Consider the following 17,000-nt stretch of genomic DNA (forward strand, 5'->3'; position numbering starts at 1 on the left):
GCTAGATCAAAATTAAAGAAGTCTTAATCTCTTATAGCATATTCTCATTAGCTTTAGCTATTTTATGTTGGCACTTCAGCAACTATAAAAGTCACAGTAAACTCTGCAATATCTAGGGTGTTCCTTAAGGGCAGTGCTGACCAGGTGATAACCCCATACAAGATTCATCTATCATATACATTTTTTGGCTCACGTGCACGTTATGTTAAGGTAAGGGAAAATATCACCGTGGCATGTCTGCAAGATCAGAGATACAGTCTTGGGAAATATAAGAAGAAAAATTATGATGGTATAAAGTGCATAAGGTCAAGAATGTTTTTAAATCTTGGCTTCTTGAGAAACAGGGTCAATTCGTCAAACTGAAGGTTCATTACCAACTAATGAGCACTCTTGTTTTTTAGCTCTAGAAAAGAAAAATATTCCCCAAGGACTCACTATCATAAGTATATTCTTAGCCAAAAACTATAATAAAATATTGGGGTTTTTTACTTTCGACTTGTAATAATAGTATCTCTCCATTCATATCTAATGAAGAAATTTCAGGGAATATAGAATATCTCCTAATTTTAAGCAGTATCTGCTGTTGTACTCTACATTCAATCTGTGATTCCTGGAATTTGAAATTTGACTGATTTGTCAAACAAGAAACAAGTGTTGTATGCACTAGTGGGACTAAACTATATATTCACCTGTTACCATCGTATTTTGTTAATACAGACCTAAAGATTAAAAAAAAAATACCATATACAATTTGCTGACATTTTACCTAGAGGAAAAACACACTTTGAACAATACTATAGGAAAAAAAAGTTACTAAAATACACATTTAAAAAATTATTATCATTATATATTTAGCCAGTATCAGTCATATTGATGGCATTCAGGTTCTTTCCAATTATTTCGCTATTGAAAACAGTGCTGAAACTGGATCAGTGCTTGAATGACTTTGTGATGCTTTTGCCCATGTGTGTCTAGAAGAAATTTCTAGCTGGGTGTTGTTGGCTCAAAATAGGATGATTTTTAAGAGCACATAAAGCAATGAACAGCAAACAGCAGGGCAACATTTTGACATTTAAAGTATATCTGAGTGGCAGAAGCTGACCAAGTTAGAGTTACTGTAGTAAAAATAAAATTGTACCCAGTCACTGGGATGTGCTGTGGGCTGTATATAATCCACACTTTCACAAACACATATATTCATACATTGTTTGCAAAACAGTAAGGCAAAGTATATACATATTTAAAAATAAGGGAAGAAGGGAGGAATGAAAGCAAGGGCAAAGTACTCGAGGAAAACAAACCTGTAATAGTATTTAACATAGATGAGGGAAAAGAATATAAACAATTTATCCGAACTTTTAAAGTTCCCCATTTCAGAGCTTCAGAACACTCTATTTTATCCTCCTTCAACACTGAGTTTTATGCACACGTGTGAAACAACACTGAATTGTAATAGTCTTAAAGCAGACCATGGTTTGCAATCTATTTTCTCTTTAAACTCTGACAAGGTATTCGTGTGAGATATTCACTGTGTAGAAAAGAAGGCTATCCCTTAACTCACTGCGCCTCTTACCTCTTTGAAGTGGGTGCGTATCGAGAGCATGCATTTCCATCCCAGGCACAGTAGGGGTCTCTGGCCAGACAACAGTCTGCACAAGCTTTCCCATACGTGTCGCATCTGTGCAAGGAGAGCTGAACCAACCCATCGCGGGAGCCAATGTACAATTGTTGCTACAAATCAGGCAAGACAAATGAATTGGAAGCATCTTTCAGACTAGTCTTAAAAACTTCCCTTTCTTGAATACCACACCACAGACCTCAATCTGTCTCGTCAAGTGTCCCTTATACAGAACACAAGCACTTGTGCAGAAACATAACAAAGAGTAAGGTAAGTCAATCACTTCTACTCCTGGCAGGATGGGGGTTGGATGATGTTGACACTGGAATGGACAGTGCTCTAGAGCTAGAATAACCTTGGCTGTAATTTAAGAAGGTCAAAAACCAGCTGTTAGACTGAGGAATTAAGACGTCAAATTCTTTCTCAATGGTTGAAAATACGCTTTGGTAGATTATATCAAGCACAGATGCTTTAGGCAACACTGATGGTCTTCCTCTGCTGTGGCTTCCTCCATGAGAGATGACTGAAAAAGGATTTATAAAACTTTCTTGTGGTTTGAACCATCTCACTTGCTAATGAAGTATTTGCTGATCCCTGAAGGAAAATGGGTTATAAGAGGGAGAGAAAATATTTAGTATTGCCGTGAAGAAAGTATTAAGGAGGCTTGAAAGATGCCGTATCACAAATGAAAGGCTGCAGGATAGCACATAAAATCCCATTTTGAAAATAAGTCCTGAAAATGATGCACTGCTCTTTAGATGCATTCACTTAAGTGTATGTGCTGGAGGACGTAGGGAGAGGGATGATATAGTTAAATAAGCCAGAGTCTGTGCCTTGGGGGAACTCATGGTCAACACTCCTGGACCATGTCAAACATTTAACAAAGGGGAAAACTTGAGAAATAAATATTGACATAAACATCATACATGTACTCAGCCTGCAGAAATCTGTCTTATACCTCTCCAGCCCATGACAATGTCAGTTAGGACTTCCCGGTTGCTAAATGCAATGCCCCCTGTTCAGTATTTGTTTTACTTAAATTCTCTGTGGTGTTTGACGCCAAGAATGACATCTTCTTTGAAACTCTCTTCACTTTTCCTTGTGCTCCGTCTTTATTCCTGCCTAAGACTTTGGTCTCCTTTGATGATTCCTTTCTTCGCATTAAATGTTAGGTGTCCCCTCTTTTCTATCCTCATTCCTTTGCCTTTCTTATTCTCCAAAGAGTCAGTGGCATCTTGAAAACAACACTGAGGTGGACATACTGATTGCCCTCAATCTAGCCCTGCTACCCTGCCTTGGTGAGATGCACGTCCCCAGTCACCCAGGACACAAAGGGGGCAGTTGTCCCTGAGTCCCCTCTCTCTCAGTTGGCCACCATATCTATTCCTTTCTCTTACACAGAGCTCTTGACTTCCTTCTCTTCCTCTCCACTGCTTCTGCCACTGTCACCACCTTAGTCTTAATCATTTCTGTCCTGGATTACTTATAAGTGTCCTAGTATTTCCACTGGCTTCAGTCTTGTTTTCAACCCCAGGACTCAGCCCATCCTGCCACACTGCCACACCACATCGACCTTCCTAAGAGGAAAATCTTATCACAACACATTCCTGCTGAAAATATTTAAAAGTTTTCATTGTCCTTAGATAAAATTTTTAAACCTCTTAGGAGGACATAGAAGAATGCACCTAATCTTGCTCTGTCTTATAATCCCAGATTCATTTCTAGTCTCCTTGCCTCCTGCATACACATAAGCCCTTCGCTCTAAGTGTTCACAAACTTACTAGAAGAAGCCATGGTCTCTCGCTCTTCACACCTTTCCAAATGTTCTCCTCCTCCCCTTGACATAGGCTTCCTCATCCCACCCTCTTTGAATTTATCTGGTTAACTGAAACATCCTTCATAGTTTGGGTACATGGTCTTCTTTGTGCTGTCTTCCCCTGCTCCACCTGGCTCCCTCTTAGACTCCCCTGTGTCCCCCCAGTATGTGCTTCCACTATCGCTCTGCATTGTCAGTGTGCTCCCTCTTCATCTCCTGGTTCCACTGTGAGCTTCTGGAAGTTAAGGGCTATGCCATTCATTCATTTCTGTACCCTCCAAGGGCAGTAGTAGACCTTCAAGAACTAAATGTTGAGTGGAGAAATTAATGGAAAAGACCAAAGAAGAAACCTGTTTAGATCTTTTCCCTAATAATCTCTGTATCATTACTAGGCATAGTAGATTAAGACAGTGTTGGCAACACCTTATGGTTCAACACATTGTCCCATAACTTTCTTAGCCTCATGCAAGTCTGAACCTCTTGAATCAACTAGGATTTGGAGTATCATATCTGAGAACTGTGGAATCTAATAAATATTATTATTAGCTACCATTTACTTTACACTCACAATGTACCAACTCTCTGTCTAGAATTTTGCATGCAGCATCCATTTATTAGGAGGTGGATTTTATTTCCCTAACTTCACCGTTAAGGAAATTGATTCCAGGAGTCAGATACTAAGTGGAAGGATGGAGGTTGACTCTTGGGCTCTTCGCCACCACAGTCCATAGTCTCACTTCTAGATTCCCTGGTTAAAAATCATTTTTAGTGATTAGGGCTGGTATTCTACATGAATTTCTTATGGCCTTGACAGAAACACATCCTCAAGAGACAAAGAAAGTGAGCTCAGTTTTCAAGAGCCAAGGGAAGGGGAGAATATATCATTCACTTAATGGTACTTGGTTCTACTTCTCCTAAAACAAGATTGCCACAGTGGCCTCTAATAGGTTATAAAAGAAACAAATAATTTAGAGCTTTTTATATTATTTAAAATTTAACTTCCAACTTCAATAGATTTTTCCTAAATTGAACTTGAATTCGAGGAACTTGTTGCTTTGGTAGCTAATATTTACACAAAAATTAGAAAGTACCTGCTTCAGAGACAACTCCATGTTCAAGATGATTGATGAGTGCTGAAAAAAGAAGTCAAATGTTAATAAAGATAACCATTAACAGTCTTTTATAGTAGCCAATATGTTGTTTCGTCATGTGCCAAAGATCACTGAAGTAAACTTCAAGGGTCTGTTACACAGGAGGGGAAAAGGATCTTAATGTTTGCTATTTCCTTCCAATGTGTTGTAATTCTACCTTAATAGAAATTATCAAAATAGTTATTTTAAAGTATCTTATTACAGAAAAATTACCTAAATGTATGAAGAAAGACTCTGCATTGAAAATCACTCCCAGTTACCCACAAGGCTTCTCCTTCTAAATCTGCTTATCTTAACTGCTTCCATATAATTCAAACTAGTGTTGACAAGAACATCTCCATAATTATTTATTACCTCGTCCTGCTCTTACTTAGATCAGTAGTTCAAAAACTTGTTCAAGTAGCAGAGTTCTGAAAAGTTATAGTGCTCCTTGTGGATGAGCATATTCTTTATGGAACACTGCAAGCTACTGATGCACATGATTTTGTGATATGCACTAAGGCTAGCTTTATTTGTAGAAATTATGGCTTTGTGCATGCAATATAAAATTAGAAATATGAACACAAAAGCTACCAAACTAAAGGATGGCATGCTTTAAAATTTTTTCATCTACTTATCATCTACCTATTTACTATTCATTCATTTCTCACTGGCCAATATTTTCAAACCAATAAACAGAAGCAGATATCAAAAGTTTAAGAAAATACATAAAAAAGGAAAGGAAGATGTTAAAATGAGAAAGTTCTATCCAGTAACTTTTTTTTTTTTAAATGAAGAAAACAGATTCATTATTTAATCTTAACAGTGGAATCTGAACAATTCCTCTTGATCACTAACAGTCAATAAGTAAACCTTATTCTAATGTGCCCTAGGTATTGTGGGAGTTTTATTTTTGGCTTCTGGGTTCACACGTATATTTGACATCGGCTTCTCCCTCAGGAACCACCCAAGACTGTTTTTGGTAGATGCCAGATAGCAGATCTTGTTCTAGTTAACTCCTTGACCACTATTATCATCACAATGTAAACAGGATCCTGGGGAACTCAGCTAGTTAATTACCTTGCTTTCCTCCCCATGGAGGGCTCTACTCCATTTTAAGGCAATAGATGTTCACAGGGAAACAGCCCATTTTAACGAACCATCTCAACAAAAATGTTACGAAAGGAACAACATATTTTTTAAAGGCTCCTCTCAGAAATACAATTTTATTTCTAATGTTATTCCCAGAAAATAATTTTAAACTAAATGTCACTGAGCATCTACAAAGAACACCACAATTCAAATGTACTGTTAAAAGTCAGACATTCCCCAAATCCGGAAAACTATTATTTTAGATCTAGTAACTCTTTAAGGGAATGTAGCATACATAAAGAATGAAGACTTACGTATCATACAACCTTTAAAAAAAAATTCCTTACAAAAAAGCAGGGACGTGTGATTTATACACTCTTCCAGTTTTCTCAAATTCAATTGAGGAAAAATTGAAAAGTAGAATTTATAAAGTAGAAAAGCATCTGGATAGTCAAAGAGACCCCAGGCTTTCATCTACTGTGGTGATTTGTCTGACCATATGCTTAGAGAATAAAGTAATGAGGGGCAATCCCAGGAGCCCTGAATTTAGTGGTATTCTACAGGGAAAGGGGAGTCCCATTCTCAGTTGCTTTTAAAACTTTTTTTCCGTTGCCTAAGGAGAAGGAAAGTAAAGGAGCTAAGTGCACAGACATCTCCAGGAAAAGTGATAATGTATTTAAATATACTGTTCTATACCAAGAGCTGTTAAGTTTCACCATCTCTTCTGTAACTATGGACTGTCTTACCTTGAATATCTGCAACTCCTCCAATACTACTTCTTCCATATTCCACTTCTCCTTTGAAATGCTGACCACTTTGAGGACTGTCCCAATGTCTGAAAAAATACATGACCTATGATCCTGCTGTTTCTACTTCAGTGTTTGGCTGTAAGTATATGCTTAGCAACACTTACATTGTTCCCCTCATTTTTCTTTCAATGCCTCTCAAGAATCAGATTAAATAAAGCATGCAAGAAGGGAAGCTTAGTGGACTGGATTCTCTCCTTCCAAAACATGATAGTTTTTAGCTCATAAAACATATTTATAAAGAAAATATTAAAAGACATGTAGTTGAAGTACATTGCTAGCAAAAGGAATATATAGGTCTCATTTAAATATTGGTTGAAACTATAACTAAAGTGGAATGACCTTTTTGTAACTTAATTTGAAAGGCGAAAATATACTAAAATATATTTTTTTCTCTCTCTCAGTATAAGAAATATTTAGTTAGTACTTATATCCAACTTACCACGAAAGGTAGGATATATACCTTTTTAAATCATGTTAACAAATGATAGAGAAATCACTGAAGCCATCTACATGGGGAAAATTGTAGTGCACTCATCAAACATATTTTATTTACAGAAACCTTATTAATGGGCTAGAAACTGAAGTTTTGTTTAAAATTATTTTAGTTTAATTTAAAAGAGTAACCCAAATTTGAAAGACTATAAACCAAAAATTGGCATTTAGTAAAGATGCCTTAAATACAGGATCTTCTATTGCAGTTTCCAAGGTGGCATGCTATTGCAGAAAGACAATCAAAAGAACGTTTTAGAAAAAACAAAAAACAAACAAAAAAGCCTCATTTGGAAATTAACTTATACAAAATAGATGCTTTTAAATTCTGGCACTGTGGTTGAAGAATATTCACATGTATGGTAATGATCCTATTTGCACAAAATAGTCTGAATTATTTAACTCTGTTTTTAAATGATTCTAGGATTTTTGAAAAATATTAAATATACATTTTCCAAATGTCATAATTGAAAATCTATCCATCTTATTTACCTTATAATTTTCTCAGCAAGAGTTAGGTAGTACCACCTAGTGGCTGAATAGCATTTACAGCACTGGAAATGACCTAGGAATGCTTTGGGTGGCTCTGCAAATCAAGGGGCAAACTCCTTAGAATTCATGAGAGATTAATTATTTCAAATTTTGTCACTTCAGTAGTAATCTCTACAGTCTTGAAAGCATCACTTCCTTTCCTGGGTCTTGGTATTGCCATCTGCGACATCATCAGGCTTGACAACGAGTATTCCAGAAAGCCCTCTAAGTGTGTGACACACACACTCCCTGATAAACCCTACGTTTGTAAAACTACGTTTAAAAATAAATAAATAAAACTGTTCTGTAGTTCTGAAAACCTATTTCAATAAAAATGTCCATTTCTTGAAAACCCATTAATTTCTATTTCTTTTTTTTTTTTTTTTTTAAGATTTTATTTATTTGCGAGAGAGAGAATGAGAGACAGAGAGCATGAGAGGGAAGAGGGGCAGAGGGAGAAGCAGACTCCCTGCCGAGCTGGGAGCCCGATGTGGGACTCGATCCCGGGACTCCAGGATCAGGACCTGAGCCGAAGGCAGTCGCTTAACCAACTGAGCCACCCAGGTGCCCCATTAATTTCTATTTCTTTATGCAAGGCCTGATTCACTAAATCATACAACATTTATCCACGATGAAGTACTTTTGTCTAAATGATGCATGTTAACTCTACTGCCATTAGAATTCACATGGTATTATTAAATGATACCTTTTTTTTTTCTTTTTCCTGTTTTTTGAGACAGACTATATAAGCAATATTTCTTTTTCTGGAAAAATATTTTTTAATCATTTTATAATTACTGAGTTGACAGACAAAAAAATTAAGTAAAATGGGCTCTAATAATGAAAGTTATACTTAATCCACAAAATTCAAAGACAGGAAAAATGATTTCCAACAAGTTTCTACTTAAAGATTTTTACAAACTGTTGCTTAATTTTTTGAAAAGCATCTTAACTCAGTCAGCGATTCTCAAAATTGGGTGAAGGGATCCTATGAGGGGGCTTATCAAAAATCTCCCTAGAGAGAGGAAAATGTGAAGTTTGAAAAGAAACATTGCTTTGCCATACTTGTTTAATTTTAGTCCATAGTCAATCAACAAATATGTGTTGAGCACCTAATCTAAGCAGGTATTTTGTAGTCATAACATACAAATATATTTTGAAACCTCAAATAATACCAAAGGAGGTGGGGAGATATTTATAACTGTCACTTAAAAGCATGTGTTATGTAATGGTAAGAAATACTGACTAGATATTAGCTAATAATTACTCAGCTTGATTTTTACCAACAATCTTTTTGAAGTTTTGCTTTCTTTGCCTAATAGTGAAAAATTCTTTTGGAAGAAAGCATAATCTGGTTCCAGCATACCTGTTCCAAGGAACATTACATCGTATTGACCATCTTCTGCAACAACATGATCCACCACGATCTGGGTCAGTCTGTAATCCACATTGATCCTCTTGAATGTTGGTCCTCCCGCAACTGGGTATACTGATTTAAACATCACAGGGTGCCGCTTGATGAAACTGATGACATCATCCGGAAAATCTCGGGTGGATTTAATTAGTGGATCATAGGTTTTGCTTGGACACTGAAAAGAAATGTGAAGAGGAGTAAAGACATTGTTCATGCACCTGAGGAATTTATACTTACTTATAATAAGGTTTTTAAGACTTACCATTGATAATATTAAAGGAATGGTCAACAGGATCAATATAGAATCACATGTCCTTGTAAATAAAAGCAGTTTACCTTGAATATATTTAAATCCAGTTTTCTCTCTCAAAAATACTTTAATTATTAAAATGGAATATTATTCAGCCATAAAAAAGGAACGGAATTTTGTCATTTGAGACAACAAGTATGGACCCGGGGGCATTATGCTATGTGAGATGAGGCAGACAGAGAAAGGTAAATACTGTATGATCTCACTTACATGTGGCATCTTAAAAACAAAAACACCAAATTGATAGATACAAAAAACAGATTGGTGCTTACCAGAAGCAGGGAGTGGGAGGATTGGCAAAATGGGTGAAGGGGGTCAAAAGGTACAAATTTCCAGTTTTAAAATAATCACATCATGGGAATATAGTGGATAGAATGGTGACTAAAGTTAATAACACTGTATTGCATATTTGGAAGTTGCTAAGAGAATATACTTAAAAGTTCTCATCACAAGAAAAAGAATTTTGTAACTATGTATGGTGATGTATGTTAACTGGACTTATTGCATGTTTTTCAAGATATACAAATATCAAATCATCACTTTGCACATCTGAAACTAGTATGTCAATTATACCTCAATTCAAAATTGTATATATTTTAAGTCCTTTATCTATGCCTATTTGGGATTTTGCTTTTGAAACACTCTTTTCAGTTACACTAGCACGAGTGAAAATTTATAATTTCAATTCCAAGGCAATTGTCTTTCCTTCCAAAAATTCTGACCTCAGAAAGCTGACTATAAAACCCCATGCTACATGTTTCTGTTGTCTTTTGAACTGTTCTCTTCTTGAATTAACTTTGCATCCCCAAAGACAGCTGTCTCTGTTTGTTGGCAGGTGAAATGGCTAATGGTCATCAAAGAGAACCTAGTAAAACAGATTATCCTTGCTTATTCAGGCTTCGCAAGTTTCTCAAAAACTTTCTAAGTTATACATATTTTTCTATATTTTCTAAAGTTCCCACAGTGAATTTGTTAGGAAGATTACTGTTTCCTGAGAGGATACATGAAATTTGAGTTGAAATAATTATGAAGAAAGTGATCTATAAACATGGGAATATATGAGAAACCATTATTTTCAATTTCTTTTCATTCATTTATGATTGCAGTTTTAAATTAACCCATGATTATTAAAAATTAAATGGACCAAATCACCACATCATAAAAATTACTTATAAAAGAGCTTTAATAGTTTTACACTGTAATTAGTTTTTTTTATAACTGGCGTGAAAATTATGCTGTGAACAATTCAACAGCTCTTTCCCTGAAGGATCTGTGCAGAAACCATTCAGGGAATTTTTCACTTCTGTCTGAAATTGCCTCTCGTGTGCTTTTTGTGTTCACTAATTCAATAGTTAGCATACCCTGCCCCCTGGTGGTAAAACACAAAAGTTCAAACTAGTACAAATTAAATGAATTTGATGTGCCTTTATCCAAAGAACATGAATACAAAGAGAATTCTTTCATAATTTGATTTTTTTACCAAATATTTACCCTTCCACATACCAAACCTATTTTATTATTTCAAAATATTATAATTCAGAACGTTAATTCAGAACAATTCTGTCATCACATTTGAATTCTTAATGGACTAATACATAATCTTGTGGAATGGAAAACTTTGGCTCTATGTTGCAGGTGTAGAGAAGAAAATGAGTGACACTAAGGAAAGTCTATAAGAAAGCTCTGCTTTCTCCCTGTTTTCATATTTAGACAAGTTGGAAACATAATCTCCCCTGAACTGAGCCATTTATACCAGGCTCTAACTGGAATTTTGTCAAGGCTTCAAACTTACTTCTCAGATCCTTGAACTCAAGAGGATCATTCTCAGGGAATTAAATATACTGGAATTAGTCACAATATATGACCCTGAGATCCAATTTTATAGGAATAAAATCATAATGGGTCACTAAATTAGAAGAAATCTCAAAGAAGTTGTACTAAAAACTGTTAATGATTTTCCATTTGTAATTTGAGAATATTTCTATCTTTTACAGAAATCTCACATGTCTGGTCTTAAAAAGAACTAAGCTTTTCCTGATATCTATTTATTTGTCCCAGGTCTGCACCAAAGAGGTACAGAATATTAGCTATTTGGTAATTACTTAGCATATTCTTAACTGGCTGCTGGTCTAAAGATCTAAGTGTCTTTAGTCATTGTTTCTAGCACTTCGCCTCCAGCCAAGTGGAATCTGTCAACTCGATAATGGAAGGAACCCTATATTAAAATAGATTAAGCTACAACTCAAAAGGATGTGGAGCTCAAATGATACAAAGCTCTTGCCCAATTACAGGCTGCACGTTTGATGCTCCGTCAAAGGCGACTCATAGTGGGCTTATGGCTTATACTGCCTGAGGTACAATCTGGTTGGTCTATCATTAAAATCAAAGCAAAAGCATGATTTTGCTTGCATTACATTTTTGAAATAGCCCTCCAGTTTAAGAAAATTTTTTTTCTTTTGACTTTGCAGCTCTAGTTATGCAAGTAACCAATTTCCAAAAGAAATATCATGACATTCAAGCCACAGTTTTTGATACCAAAGTTTTCAATAATTAGGAATTTTAATATGTGTAAAGTATAGAGGAATGAAGACATGAACAATTTAGCAAAGAAGCAAACATGACCATTTTCCTCCTTGCTCACCTCTGACAAGAAGGGTGAAGGGTAATAAAATCTAAGAAAAAAAGAAGAGAAGGAAAACCTGGTTTCTATTGACTATTATAAAATGATCTTTGGAAATGTATTTTTTTGTATGGCAGCTTTTCCATCTGGCATGCTGCCAGTGTTTGGATAAGATCTTTATCCTTTAGGTTGCTGTGCGTGATCTCTGAGGTCCGCGTCTCCACTCTGCTTTCACAAACGAAAGTGATTTGGTAGAGTTGCTCCCTGAGGTTTAAGATAGTACCGTTTGAACTAAATATTGTTATTTTAGCACATTGAAAACAGTAGAATTTCCTTTGATTTCATACAGCTGTGTAGCACACAGATCTAAAAATAACGAGATGCCAAGCAACCTAAGCAGGTAAGACAGTAAAGAAGGAAAGAAAAATCCCATAAAGGAAAAAGAAAGTGTGGGCAAGCGGTGCCTGGGTGGCTCAGTCATGTGAGCATCTGACTCTTGGTTTCGGCTCAGGTTACCATCTCAGGGTCGAGAGATCGAGGCCTGCGTTGGGCTCTGTACTCAGTGAGGAGTCTGCTTGAGGTTCATTCTCTCCTCCCTCTGCACTTCTCACCACTCGTGCTCTCTCTAAATAAAATCTTTAAAAAGAAGAAGTGTGGGAAAATGTACATCTGAAGTAAATGATCCTATTAGTTTCCTCCGAAAACCCTAGGAAATGTTCCTATTGAAGCTCTACATCTCAGGTATTAAAAATGTCGTGAATTTTTTGTCTGTATGTCCTCTTAATTTCTACCTAGTAACACAGTCCATCTGACTCTATGGTAGAGAATCATTTATTTGCGGCGCCAGCTTTCTTAACATTTGCCTGAGTTCTACCACTTCAGTTCCTGTAGGAAATAAATCAGGGAACTTATCTGTGTCTCCACCTACTGTGTTGAAAAACTCTTAAGATAGTTTAAATTTTGAGAAGGAAAGAAAAAATCTATACCAAAATTTGAAAATGTGAGTGTCTTGCTGGAAACAATAGCAGCACAAGAGTGTTCCAGAAAAGGGACCTGCCCAGGCACACCGTGAGAGGAAAGGGGGGAGCCCACCAGCAGCCAGCCCTGGTTCGGCACCTATCTTCCAGGGCTGGCTGCACGCACGGCTGGTGCCGTGTGACCGTGTTATGCTTGGCAGATCTGCCTGTTTGTATAGTGCCTTTAGCAGTGCGGTGGGAAGCGACGGATAAGAGGAGAAAAATAGGTTTTATCCAATGAGAGAACTTTGCCCCTTGGCAAGGCACCAGACAGCTGTTAAAAGTTTTCTCCCCCTGCTGCTTCAGGCTGTTCTCTACAGGTTGCACTTTTCCTTTTAAACAAATCAGAGGATTGACTCATGTGAGGGAAGAAAGACGTGGCACATGGGAAGACTAAACCAGGCTTTCATTTTCAGCAAGCTGAGAAAACTAAGCTACATATGCAAAGGAAGTCTGATTTTTATTTATATATATATAAAAAAAAGGCGATTTCATAGGTGCCGTCCTATCCCCTTGCTGATTCATCTAAAAGTCAGTTTATAACACGGATGGGGAAAGATCCTGTATTTAATGTCAGAGGCAGAAAGGCCAGGGCTGCAAATACACAGGTACATTTGTCTCTTTCTCTATTTTGTTTTTGCAATTAAAAACCAGCTTTATTGTTGTTATATCTGAACCTTGAATATTCTGCTATGTTTAAAAGGTTAAAAAAAAAATCTCAAGTTTCCTCTTTATTGTTCAGTGTCTAATAAAGCAATTATGTTTTCTAGCATTTGAAGAAATGAATTTCCTATCTGCAAATATCCATTCAAAATTTTATTTAGTACCAGCAAATGAATTTTAACCTCTGGACCTAAAAATGTAATAGTAAGCTCCCCAGCTTAAACGAAGGTTGGATTCTGTCTACCCTAACTGGGTAGTAATTTAAAGATGACAATTAAGCCAACAATTTTGGATCATTTACTTTCTAAGTTAAATAGTTTTAAGCTGAATTTAATCTTGCGAGACATTTAACAAAATACGGCTGTAGCTCTTTCTCTTTTTTAAAGTTTCCTTTCTTTTAGAGGGATTTCTATACGAGAAAAAGGAAAACACTATTGAACATAGTAAGTGGCTTGGGATTTGGACAACTTCATTTTAAAAGAGAATGTTGGCTCCATGGAAAAGAAAGCTGAACGCCGGCTGAAAAGAGTAATTGAGAAATGTTAGAAATCGGTTGTCTCTCAGGGTTTCAGAGAAACACAGCCTGTTTACGGTTAATGGAAAATGAGTGATGTTTTGTCATACGCCCTTGGTTAAGTGTAGTCAAGATTTGGGAACTTGAGGCCCAGATTGTACACCTGCCTCTGCTGCTCTCTTCTGGAATCAAAAAGCTGAAGGGATAGAATTAAAGATAGCCCTGGTAATTTAGGGGTGGTGACAAAGTAACAGTTTGTTATCCAATAAGAGGAAGGCCACACAGTGAACAGATGTTGGGAAGAAAATAAAACTGTGAATTTAATATAATTGAGGCTTCTACAAGCTAGCGGTGCATAAAATGAGATTTTCCCAAAGTTTCCCACAGATTTTTAATGAATTAGGAAAGCCTTACTTAAAACAAAACAAACAACAACAAAATGTTACCCATATTGCGCAGGGGCCTAAATGGGAAGCTAGCGTGAGATGCCGTGAGGGAATTCTTCCATTATTTTTCAGTCCCATTTGATAAGACTATCACAGTCTAACACTATATAAACCAAAAGGAAGTTTAGGATACTATTTTTTAATTAAATTTTTAATTTTAATTCCAGTATAGTTAACATAGAGTGTTATATTAGTTTCAGGTGTACAATATAGTGATTCAACAATTCTATAACTTACTCAGTGTTCATCATGATAAGTGTGCTCTTAATTCACATCACCTATTTCACCCATTCCCCTACCCACCCTCTGGTAACCATCTGTTTGTTCTCTACAGTTAAGAGTCTGTTTTTTTATCTGTTTCTATCTTTTTTTCCTTTGTTCATTTGTTTTGTTTCTTAAATTCCACATAGGGGTGAAATCATGTGGTATGTCTTTCTCTGATTTATTCTGCTTAGCATTATACTGTGTAGCTCCATCCTTGTTGTTGTAAATGGAAAGCTTTCATTCTTTATTATGGCTGAATAATATTCCATTGTTTGTATGTATGTGTGTGTATATATATATATATAAAATGGAAGCACCCCAAGTGTCCATAAATAGATGAACGGATAAAGAAGATATGTGTATATATATGAATATATATACATATACATATATACATATACACATATACATATATACATACATATGTGTGTATGTATATATATATATATATATATATATATATATATATATATATACACATGTCTTCTTAGCCCAGGTGGATATGCCAGGACCCACGATTGGTCCGTGGCAGCATATTTGATAAGACAGTGTTTCCAGAGGACCTGGAATCAAAAGAACTTTGTAACTTTTCAATGTCTTTTATAGTGTTAGAAAGTTTAATAATTTGGTGGAAATAAATAAGGACTGTTATACATATGCACACTCACCTGGTGAGTGTAGGAGGTTTTATCTGATAGCAGAGAAGAGAGACAATAAGGGGCATTGGGGTGGGAAACGTTTAAGCTTTACCTTTGATTTACTCTAGAGAAAAGCCCATATGAGGAGTTGTACACGATGGGGCTTCTTGTTCAAAGATTTGAAATATTATAGAAAGGGAGAGATTTCATTATTTTACATTTGGTGGTGGTAGTTGAAAAATTACTTGACATTAAAACAACATTAATGTTGACATTTTGTAGTGGGTTGGTTAAATGAAATAGCTAGTTGATTAATCCATGGATAAAAGGAAAAAAAGATGTTAAATTTTTCTAAAGATCTAAATTCCTAAAATAGAATTGAAGAGGGGGGATATGTTTACTCAGGGATTATTTGAGATTTAACAATTCTTAGTCAAGTTTTTATAGGCTATGAGGGCCAATAAATAGGAACAAGGAGGTTAGCTTAGTTGATTTGATATTTCATTTGACTTAAATGCATCCATAGTATAATCAAATTATGGAATTAAAAGAGTGCCATAACAACCCCTTTTTGCTCCCTACCAAAGAATGGAAACTTAGTTGGGAAAATCATGTGTAAATTTCGATCTTTGAAAGTAAAGCTAAAACATTTTATAGTAAAAGCAGTAAGTATTTAGGGGGAAGTGGAATTTAAAAATGAAGTTCGTTTTACAAAATTAGAGGTTTAGAAATTGTCAAAAACTGTGGCAAAATGATTTGAGAATAGTGAAACAGACATTTCTTAAATATTTGAACTTCAAAAACAAGTCCTTTCCACATTTTGGCTACTGTCCATAGTGCTGCAATGAACATGGGAATGCTAATCTCTTTTCAAGACCCTGATTTCAATTCGTTTGGATAAATTTCCAGAAGTGAGATTGCCGGATCATACGCCAGTCCTGTTTTTCATATTTTGAGTACCCTTCATACTGTAGGTGGAAACACTCTAAAGGTCCATCAACTGATGAATGGGTTAAAAAAATGTAATATATACACACAAAAGAATATTATTCAATCTTAAAAAGGAGATCCTTCAATATGTGCCGTGTAGATGAATTTAGAGCACATTTTGATAAGTGAAGTAAGTTAGTCCAGAAGGTAAAAAAAAGACCCTGCATACTTCCGTTTACATACATAGTCAAACTCATAAAAGCAAAGGATAAAACTGGTTGCCTGGGGCCGCAGGGAGTAGAAAGTGGGACGTCACTCATGAATACGTATACAACTTCAGTTACTCAACATGAATAAGTTCCAGAGATCTGTTGCACATCATTATCTACAGGCTACTGTGTATTGTGCACTTAAAAATCTGTTCAAAGTATAGATCTCACAGTAACTGTTCTTACCACAATAAAAAAAAATTTAAAATACTCTCTTCACACCTTTTTTGATAAGGGAATGATTTACAAACTGAAACTCACTTTCAAGTAAACATTTGTTAACATTTTACGCTCCGGCATAGATTATAAAATTCCTCATCAACAGAGAATAAAACTACCAAGTAAATCTTTTACAATAAATCAAATATCAAAAATGAAATTTTCTGCCTTTAAAAATCTTCCTGATTCTGAGTTTTCAAGCAGGCTGCTAC

General features: G+C 35.7%; 1 protein-coding gene across 3 annotated transcripts in view; it reads right to left on the minus strand.

Annotated features, from left to right (window-relative positions):
• The window catches only part of SEMA3D (semaphorin 3D), a 196,043-nt gene that overhangs the window by 18,626 nt on the left and 160,417 nt on the right, over window positions 1-17,000 (minus strand). For all 3 annotated transcript variants that reach the window (XM_036105527.2, XM_036105526.2, XM_078060099.1), the window contains 4 exons: window positions 8,852-9,074; window positions 6,403-6,491; window positions 4,526-4,567; window positions 1,574-1,731 (listed from right to left, as the gene is read on the minus strand). In XM_036105527.2, coding sequence (XP_035961420.2) covers window positions 1,574-1,731; window positions 4,526-4,567; window positions 6,403-6,491; window positions 8,852-9,074 — 512 coding nt within the window. The remainder of the gene's footprint in view (window positions 1-1,573; window positions 1,732-4,525; window positions 4,568-6,402; window positions 6,492-8,851; window positions 9,075-17,000) is intronic.

Source organism: Halichoerus grypus, chromosome 12, assembly GCF_964656455.1.
Source record: "Halichoerus grypus chromosome 12, mHalGry1.hap1.1, whole genome shotgun sequence".
In the NCBI taxonomy this organism is placed as follows: domain Eukaryota; kingdom Metazoa; phylum Chordata; class Mammalia; order Carnivora; family Phocidae; genus Halichoerus; species Halichoerus grypus.